We start from the raw sequence: 10,396 nt of genomic DNA on the forward strand, positions 1-10,396 counted from the left end.
TACAAGATTTATAAAATGAATTTGCCTATTACAGCCGTCGACGAGCATTCAATAAATATTTCTATAAATGAACCTGCCTGGCTGTTTGTTTTAATCACTAATAGCAATGAAACCTTACGAAAATATTTATTAAATTGTCAACTGTTGACAACAAGTAAGTAAACACAGAAAAAGGATTCGTTGAATTTACTAAGTATATTATATTCAGTTAGAACAATTGTTTCAGCTCAAATATTTTTAATTGAAACAAATGAGTAACATTTTATTTCGATAGTTAACTCTCTCTAACCAACAAACATCGCCTTAACAAGTCATTTGTTCTGAAAAAAGTAAATTCGACGTAGAAAGATTAACTCTAGAATAACTTTATTTTTTTTATTTATGATCATGACATACAGGAAGTCGACTAAGAGTATCAGGTAGTGTTTGACAAATCCTGGAGTGTTACGATCCATTATAAAGGAAATATACTTTACAGTTCAGAATACTAACGTGTTTGTTTCTTATTCTTTGTAGTTATTAACTACACGAACAGCATATCGGCAAATCTCCAAAACTTTCAACTTTCAAGGGTACTCAAATTGATGGAGTTCAATTTATAGCGTCTCATAATTTCGAATCAGCAATAACACTGTGAAAATCATCTACAAACCTGTCTAACTCTGAGGCTACAGGTACGCAAGTAGTTTTACAGATATAATACTACTTACTATGCCATATTAACTATGCCATATTAACAATGTCATAGCCGAAAAATATTACCTAGTACCAAGTCAATAGTTAATCTGGATACCAGAAAACTATTGATATTGCCAAAATGCATTCACACCTGTAAGCTTTTTATCAAAACTCAGTATTAGTAACAAATTGAGTCCTTGATCGAGCTAGATTGATCAAAATTTTACCAAACACCCAAAATCCAAGTCCGAATTTATGTAAGTATGACAAATGTTTATTGTCAAGCAATTTCTTTTCGACTACAAGACGCATAAGAGCATGCACTTTCTAGTTGGGAACGATGCTTGACAGGTCAATTTATGCATACAAAGACATAGAGAAAGAAGGGGAACTCTATATCTGTATAAAGATCAATGAGTAGAATAACATTGATAAACTGATTGTCATTTCTGTGTTCATAAATTTGATTGTTAGCAGGTACCAGCCGCTTCATAAATTTTGTTACCTCACGCAATGCTAATTGAAACACCTACTTCAATATTTGTTGTCTTGTAGCCAGTTTTCAGTATACTGGAATATTTCTGAAGTACTTTGAGCTCTGCATAAAACTTTGTCCTACATTATTTTTCGATATGTTTCAAATAGTGAAAATTAAAAGCTATGATAGATTTGCCCATAAACCTGTACGCATGCATGTACTTAATGTTAATCATAATTCCCTCTACGACGCCAATTTTTTATCAATTTTATAAAATCTAACTAATAGCTAGTCACAACTTTACCATTCATGGGATAATCAGTCACTCAGAATCAGTGTCGCTGGCATATTTGTCATTTTTCACTTCTATTCTAAGAGGGGATCGTCCCCTTGTTTGTTTTCCAAGCCGCGAGCGTAAATCACCTCGCAATGTGTCTCTCAAGTCCCCTGTTGTTGGACGTCTTGAACAGAGGAAATTAATTCATACCACAATGCTCAAAAACTTTTATTACTACTGTGATAAATTGCTGTTTTGCATACATATTTTTTATAAACATTACTAAAATCATTTCATTGGATTATTTCACGGGTATTCAACTAAAAGGCCAAAATTAAACCATGACATGTCCCATTTTTCTTAAAACATCAAAATATGTTATAGTCCACTATAAATTACGACTTCCAGAGCCTTGATGTTCATTGTTTTGCAGCTATGAAATGTTGCATAAGGGCCTCTCAAAGTTGTTACAAATAATACTTACAGCATACCTTGGGTACATATAATTTTCAGATTTTGTTAATGTCTACGAGACTTGAAAAGAAAATGATAAGCCGCAAAAAACAATGTTATAGAAATGAGAAAAACCGTATTTACAGATATAATTTCTAATCGAGATACAGAGTTGTACTTTTGTAGAATTAAGAAAAATGTTTCTTCAAATGCATCGCCCTTATTAACTATGAATTAATTACAGATGTCAACTAACCTTTGCTTGGGTTCGTCACCGCATTCAGTTTTCTTATTATTTAGCCTTGCCCAAACAGTAGAGGCGACACGAGGTTTGTGTTGAACCACTTTAATCACACTTCCACGAGGACCCTGGACTTCCTTTTCGCTTCTTTCTGATTCGTCACTTTCTTGGTCATCATCTGTGTCGTTAAGACTTTCATCTTGTACATCAACTGCTTCCTCAGGTGTATCAACAATTTCACCTTCTTCCTCTTCCTCTTCCTGTACCTCTTCTATGCATTCATCCTTCAAATAGATCAATTTTGTGCGTAAGAAAAACAAAGTATATGTTTCTCTCCATAAATATGAATCAATTAATCTTATTGCAAAATATTTAAACCAGTCTTGGATATTTTACTTGCATACATTCTCACTTCCGTCAACAAGTGTTAAAGTAATGTTATCGCACTGATAAAGGATATTATTTTGAAATACATAAAAGGCTATAGAGGGTGCAGAGGTAACATTATTCTCCTACATGTATCGACTCCCATTTGTATTTATAATGCAAGGTGAATCGATTTTGGCACAAATATTTTGTATCACAACTTCTTAGCAATCTTCAATCAGTGATTGTGGAAATAGAAGATATGCATTCATTGCAGACTGATCGGCATGTGGCACAACTTATTCACTTTTAAATAATATCTAAATACTAAATACTAAAACCTTGCACTAGATTCATCTTCCCTCACCTCAGATCTACTTTTCTTCAAAGAATCTGGTACAATTTGGTTATTGGTAACTACAACCTGAATTGCACCACGGAAAAGATCAGGTTGATTTCGAGAATTGCACAATCTGGATCGTAGGTCATCAGTTCTGGATGCCGAAATTCTTGCTGCCTGCAATACATGTACATGTTATGTAGTGAGAGGCCATGAGATTGAAAATGCTCTTCAGCATTTATTTTTTATAGGTTGCGAGATAAAGCATTTTTTGCAAACTTTTTGCCTGATGTTGAATTTAAGGGTCTCTATTCTACAGAATTTATAATTACATTAACCCCAAATATAGCTATGTTTTATCTTTGTTAAACTAGCACCAAACTCATTATTCAGTAGTACGATTTTATATAGTTGAGATGCAGAATATAATTTATACCTGATGTTTCAACTGCAGTCGACGTTTTTGAACTTTTTCCTCTTCGTCATCGGCATGCATTCGCATTCTCATTACTTTACTTCGTTTACACCATTCCTCATCGCTCTCACCCTGAGAACTGCTTTCTGATTCTTCTGAATGATGATGTGCCGCTTTTGATATTGGTTTCAACCCTAGTCGTTCTTTTACGTTGTTGCTCTGATCTTTAGTTATATTTTTAGCAATACAATCTTCTTCGGTAAAATCGTTGATACCCCACGTTTGAGACAAAGATCCCCAAGGATTTTTCGAATTGTTTTTATCTGCTTCTTTACTGACGGAGCTTTCCCGTTTCGGTAGTTTTCTTCCATGTTTTAGTTCTTTATACATACGTTTACGTGATTCAGTTAAAATTCCTTTAATACCTGAAAAAAAACTCAGCATCCAATTATTAAAATCTTTTCTGAAACAATTTGAATCACTGTCTTACATAATCAATCATTTTAGAAAATTGACTGCGAGAGTATAAATAGATATATGTAGAGCACGAAAAATAAATAATTTAATACGTGATTGATGTGACCACTGTAGGTCAACTTTATAAGAGTCGAAAATAATGTTGAGGTTCTTGGTGGAATAGGTCCGTTTTATACTTATATTTATGGTATAATGGAGACGAAAACTATGTATTACAACTTATTATATGTTGTGCTAAAACATTCGTCTATCTTTAGTTGAAGTTTGTTGGGGTCGCACAAATGAACAAAATTTCCTAGCTCACTTATGGAGGTGAGTGGTGTCTCATATGCTAGAAATTGCATTGAATAGTTCTGGAGAGTCAGGAAACAGTAGACACTCAAAATGGCGAACAAGAGATTTGATACCGCAGATTAAGATTATGTGAATCAATGTTTTCGAAGCAAAATCAAACGCAAATCTGCGAAAATGAGAAAGATTTGGGCGCAGGATAACACAATACAAGTGAACATCTAGACTATGAGGATCAAGGTTTATTTAGAGATTTTTAATTTATTACAGAAAAATTCAATCTGACGGTAAAAATTTCAAATAATGGTGACAAGTGTTCGAATGGTAGATATTGACATATAAATAAAAAAATGTTGAATCTTACCTCCAAAGTTAGGATTTCCATACTTCTTGTAATAGTCACTCATTTTTTCGGCTTTCGGTTGTTTTTTATCCGCTCGTGTGGCAAAACGTAAAAGAATACATTTAGATTTCGGACAGTCGATACCTTTTCTCCAAAGTCCAGGCGGTAGTGGACAATTTATATCTTTGCTGTGTATCGAATTTTCCGTTTTTTTGCCTTCCATTCCATCACCGATATCATCCTCAGACATTTCTATGACGCATTCTTCATTTGCAACATTAGTATCATCATCACGACTTGGTGTATTCGAAGCTGAATTTTTTTCAGCCTTAATCGTTTCACCCAGGCCTGTGATTTTTTTCGAAAGTCGTAATAACGCTCTCGCAGCAGTCAAGTTATCTAGCCATACGACATTGCCTAGAAATCATAGAAATTGCGAATGAAAGAGAATCAACTCCAACACATTTCAAAACTTCTCATAACGTCTTTTTGTTTCTCATAATTGCGAAATACAAAAGAAAAATGCAACAATACTACTTACAAGATACATCATTGATCCATTCTATTGACGCTGGAGCAAAATCTTCAAAGTATTTGAACACATCTGTAGTGCTCATTTCTTCGGTTCCCCGCATGTGCAATACGTTTAGTCTAAGATTTTTTACAGTATCATTTTCTTCTGTTATACCAAGGCTAGAAATCATGGTATGGAGACCTTAATAAAGGGAATAGCAAAGACTGGGAATTTAGGCCCACATGTTTTTAACTATTTGTTCCAATTTTCCAAAAATATGATACACTTGACAACATAAACCAAATTGTATGTCATGATAGCATTTTTAACTGGCTCCACTTCATATGCACTGGATGCGATTTCCCCAGTTTTCAACCTCAGAGCGCACCACCGGGTACAGCCAGTTAAAAATGCTCACAGTGTACGTAAGTGAATGTTGTGAAATTCAGAATGTGTCCATTTGAACAACTAATTTGAATACCGCGCTCATTTTACAAGCAATTAATATTTCCAAGGACTATGGAATGGATGGTTTTAAGAAAAGCGGGTGAAATTTAGGTATTTCCAACTCAACAACCTGTTATTCAATTCCATTGGAGTATATTTTAATCAGAAGTAAGTATGTCAAACTTTATTTACATCTTTTTTCTATTACAATCAATAATAAGTAGCATTCTTGGTGAAAATAATGCTACCATTTTGCTCGGTTACATGTTGTGCATTGTCTACGATATCTCCCAAATGGCTGAACTGATTATTTACTTCAAATTTGGTGAGAGTTGTCTCGGGTAGTGCATCCGCTTTACCGCAATACCATTGTTTATGAAATCATCATATTTTTTTTGTTGAAACAATAAAGCAATCAATTTAAAACGGTCGGCATATTATTGAAAAGAAAAAACACAAGGTGGCACATATGAACTAAAGATGAACTATCCAAGAATTGTCTCCAAATTTGTAGTAAATTGGTTTAGCTGTTTTTAAGATATCCCGAGTAATGCATGACGTACAACTGAGCAAAGTGGCTGATGTTATTATCAATAACAATGCTTCCTGTAAATTGATTCTAATAATATAAGTACAGTTCAAATCGAGTTAAATAAATGGTTGTCAAGATATAAATTACCAAAGTTTACCCAATCTTTCAGCGGTCTACTCGTATATCTTTTTAAATAACATACAGCACTGTTGAAGAAGCTTAAATAATGATAGTAGAATAGTAACAGATAGTAACATGACAAAGGTTCAAATATTACCTATTATACAGTTCTGGTTCTTGAAATTCAGATGAGTTTTTAATGTCTTCAGTAAGCCCAAACCGTTTAGCACGTTTCTCCAGTTTTATTTTTTCCTCTGTACTGAATGTATCTCCACTTGTGATCACACCATCTTGTTCGTCAGGCGGTATTTCCTACAATAGTACCATCATATGATTTGTTTAATGCATAATTTTCATGTAAGACAATACCGCCTAAAACAAAAATTATTTGCAATGTATGGAAAAAAAATAAAACGAGCAACTCTTCCGTAAACGTAAAATTGACTATTAATCGATGTTTAGATCATCAAAATTAAATGACCGTTTTCAATCTGAACTTGATCATAAATATTTTTTGAATTTCATTAGGTTAAAATAAAATTTATGTACATTTGAGAACATTGTTGTAACCACTTTGAAAAGTCAGTACCAGTACATTAGATATTAATAATGATATACTCCCAAAAGATGATGTACGATAAAAATCATGCCAATTAATCAATTGCAATAATTTGCTGTAAGTAAGATGGATAGGGCAATCAATTTAATAATGTGGAAATAACAAAGTCGGTATTTCACATTTTGTGAGGATGAAGTTAGTAATATTACTGTGACATTGCAGGTTTAAGAAAAATCGATATTTCGCACCATTAGGAATGTCTGAAATTTAGTAAACAATGAAAAACAAAATATACTCTTATTTAAAAAAATAACCAACTCCTTGAAAGTCATTGCAAAATGGAGCCATAATGATATTTTCCCTGATGTTTCCTTACGTTAACGTTACTAACTTCAGCCTTGTTATATTTTAGGTGAAATAACAAGTAAGCAGGAGATTTGTATGCAGATTTAATGGTTTTCTGATTTTTTTCAACTTGTTTATTTGAAGAAGATAGATAAATTTTCGTGAAAAGGATCCGGCATTTATTATAAGGCGTAAGTAACTCATTACACGGCTAAATAGGCATTTTTTAAACATTTTTTATACTTGATAACAGTGAGATTGTTTTATGATCTTCCAGCATGGTAGCATTTCCTGTTGATGCATACAAAGTGTTCAAATGCATTGCGGTGGTCAACGACCAGGGTTCGTACGCACAGGGAAAACCTGGAAAACTGGGAAAACTCAGGGTATTTCTTGGAGCAGGGAAAAGTCAAGGAATTTTGAATATAAAGCTGGAATTTGGAGTCTGTCGAAGAAATAAATTTGTTCTTATACAAAATACTATCAATTTTAAGAAAAAAAAATGCACTTAAAATTTAGTTTCACCGCACCACTTCATACATTCTATGTATATTAGTTAATACCAAACCTTCTTTCATTTTTATTTTTTTACGGATAATCTAAGGCTGATGTTTGTCAATAGATAATCAGATAGTAAGTTATTTACTAGGTAATATTGAATTATATTTCATATGCATATTTCTTGAAAGGATACTGGGAAAATTCTATTTTTAAGCTGGAATACCTGGAAAAGTCAAGGAATTTCAGAGTCCAAAAAGCGTACAAACTCTGCTGACGAATTAGAATAAAAATTTAGTATCCTTATATTAATAATTCTGCATATCGCTCAAGTTAATGATATCGCACAACATAAACAGAAAGGTAAACACAGTAGGTTCAGAACTTGATATATTATTAAAAAACTATAGCAATGTTATTTGCACCAAAGGTAGTGGATAGAAATAAACGTCCTTACTGCGCTATAAAAATGAATCTCAGCAAATCCGAGTAACACAAGCTAAGATAATTAGAATTTTCAACATGATCAAACTCTGGTGTTTCTTTTGCGAAAAAATTTAACAAATAAGCAACTCCAGAATGAATAAAACTTAATTTATATAAGTACAGTAAAACAGATGTTCGTCAACAATTACGTATGTTCATTGAAGCATACTATTATTATATACATATATATACATACATATTATTGCGCGAGACTTTTAGAATGTTTTATAAGACAATTTGTGGACATCTGGACAGTAGGCAAAATGAGCTTGAGACCATTCAATTTAGATCAAAATGCCTGAGTTTGATCATGTTGAACTTTGGGTTGTAAAACCTTTTGCATGATTCATATTTTAACTTCTGTTATTAGAATTTGCTTGGATTCATTTCCATTATGTAATATGGTTGTTTCATTTGTGTGTACAAGCATCAGCAAAGATTTTGCCTGGTTTGCTGACTTTTGATACAGTTTTTCCAATTTACTGGCAATAGTTTATGTGACGTTTACATGGTCTATGCGTGAATAAATTTTTATTAGCTGAATTGTAAACTAGACGTTTTGCTGCGTTTGCTCGCAGTACATAGTAAACTCATAACAGTCAATCCGAACATGTATTCCTATGATGATAAATAAAAGTGCCCGTACATGCGTTACATACAGATCATGCAAGAATGTCTTCAGGATGTCGAGTACCAACAGCATGGTTCTTATCTTATATGTGTTCGGGTTTTGAATCAAATAAAATATGAAAATTTACAAAAGCTTTAGGAACAGTACAGCAGAGACTGTACTTGTTATAACCTTAAGACAAAATTCAGGACACTAATACTTGAAGTGTAGTAATGCTTGGAGTGACCCATATAAGTTTACTCTGTGCTGTGAAAAGTAACAGCACACCAAACTAAATGATACGGATTACCTGAGTTGAAACATTATCTTCAGTACTGAGTTTGGTATAGCTCAAGTCACTTATAAATGATTTTGAGTCAATAGATTTATCAATCTCAGTCAAAGATACGCTCGTATCTACATCCATTGGTTCCTCAAATTGATTCATTTTTTGAGGTCTCTTCACTTTAGGTATCTGGACATACGATATCTTCAAGTTGAGCAGGGTAATTTGACAACAATTCCAGTCACTATTCCTTGATATTCGCAATCTTTTCCTTCCTCCAAGTTATCATAAATAACAGTCTAAGTAATAAACACAGTTCGTCGAAGTGTTGAAATAGCTCAGGTTAAGTTAGATGAGATTAAGTTGGATTTAGGTTAGGTTGTACGTATGTATAAACGCCTCAGTTTTCCGGCTAACTTGTTTCGGTTCGAAATAAAATGTGAGTGCAATTCTATACAAATTATGTGATAATGCATCTCATTTTCTCACTTCAGCAGCTGCGTTTAGTCTACAGCGTTGACTATAAAATATAAAGACGGTCAACTCTGGGCAGATTTTTGTGACCAGTTTTCGGCGGGCAAGTGGGCCCAGGTGGGCTTGGGAGCGTAGGAGGTTTCTGCTCTGTCGACTCTACCTAACGGACTCACACCGACATTCGTAGCAGCCAAAGCAGTGTCGGTATGGAAACTTGAGATTGAGTCGGTACAAAGAGAGTACGTATGACTACTTGTCGACTGCTACTTAGAAATGTCGATCAGCTGGATTATCCCCGTGAGAAGTCGCGGCCACTTCGTCTCCGTCCTCCACCTCTTTCCGCCCCGCGTAAATCTCGTCATCATCGTCCTCCTCGACCACCACGGATCACCACCAACCACCTTCAAAGACTTCCCACCCCCTCCAGCCGCCGATAAACATCTCCCGCCAACTTCTACCGCCTTCAAACACCTCCTACCACCTCCGAACACCTCCTACGACCTCCTACCATTTCCGAACATCTTGTGTATTTCTCGTCTGTAATGTAAAAACTAGAATCATTATACATCTTGTCGTATCATACATCATACATCATACATCATACATCATACATCATGCATCATGCATAGTATTAAAGTTCGAAACCAGAGTTTGGATGTTTGGATGTTCAAATATTCAGAAAGTGACGTCACCCAGAATTTTTTCTCTCTTGACGTCATCGATCTATAGTAATCAGCTAGCCGAGTTCCTCAGTTTGGAAACTACCGCGTAGTAGAGCGGACGTGTGAAAATCGCGGCACGCAGATTTCGAATGCCGGGTTCTCTACCTGCTGGATCCTGCGCTCCAGGTCCGCTTCCTGGTGCAACTCGACTTTCTGCGCTCAAGGTCTACTACTTGGTAAAACTCGACTTCCAGGACAAGCGCTGCGTGGTTCCTGCGCTCCAGGTCCACTACTTGGTGAAACTCGACTTCAGGGGCAAGAGGTGGACGAGGAGGAGAACGAGGAAGACGAGGAGAACAAGGTGGACGAGGATGACGAGGATTTGTGCACTGTGAGTATAACATTCTAAAGTATTGAATAGAGTACGAGTAGGAGTAGAAGTAGGATTAGGAGTAGAATCAGGTGTAGGATCAGGAGTAGGAGCAGAATCAGGAGCAGGAGTGG

At 34.9% G+C, this 10,396-nt stretch overlaps 1 protein-coding gene across 2 annotated transcripts; it reads right to left on the bottom strand.

Annotated features, from left to right (window-relative positions):
• Positions 1-349: 349 nt before the first annotated feature.
• Positions 350-9,962, bottom strand: LOC124301163 (nuclear cap-binding protein subunit 3-like). 2 transcript variants are annotated; one of them, XM_046755906.1, is made up of 8 exons: positions 9,404-9,962; positions 6,130-6,284; positions 4,901-5,052; positions 4,381-4,776; positions 3,270-3,673; positions 2,861-3,010; positions 2,143-2,411; positions 350-1,617 (listed from the first exon to the last, which is right to left on the bottom strand). In XM_046755906.1, exons 3-8 carry the CDS (start codon positions 4,992-4,994, stop codon positions 1,479-1,481), a joined length of 1,452 nt encoding a protein of 483 aa, XP_046611862.1. In that variant the 5' UTR covers positions 4,995-5,052; positions 6,130-6,284; positions 9,404-9,962; the 3' UTR covers positions 350-1,478. The 2 variants fall into 2 exon arrangements, with proteins under 2 accessions (XP_046611862.1, XP_046611860.1); XM_046755904.1 differs by lacking the exon at positions 9,404-9,962 and adding an exon at positions 8,781-9,239.
• Positions 9,963-10,396: the final 434 nt, after the last annotated feature.

The sequence above is a fragment of the Neodiprion virginianus genome, chromosome 3, assembly GCF_021901495.1.
Source record: "Neodiprion virginianus isolate iyNeoVirg1 chromosome 3, iyNeoVirg1.1, whole genome shotgun sequence".
NCBI lineage: Eukaryota > Metazoa > Arthropoda > Insecta > Hymenoptera > Diprionidae > Neodiprion > Neodiprion virginianus.

Coding starts and splice junctions, on each gene's coding strand:
- LOC124301163 (XM_046755904.1), bottom strand. CDS start 8,918: ATGAATCAATTTGAGGAACCAATGGATGTAGATACGAGCGTATCTTTG. Junction 3,011..3,269: donor GACTGCAGTTGAAACATCAG/GTATAAATTATA, acceptor CATGTATTGCAG/GCAGCAAGAATTTCGGCATC. Junction 2,412..2,860: donor TGAAGAAAAGTAGATCTGAG/GTGAGGGAAGAT, acceptor ATCTATTTGAAG/GATGAATGCATAGAAGAGGT.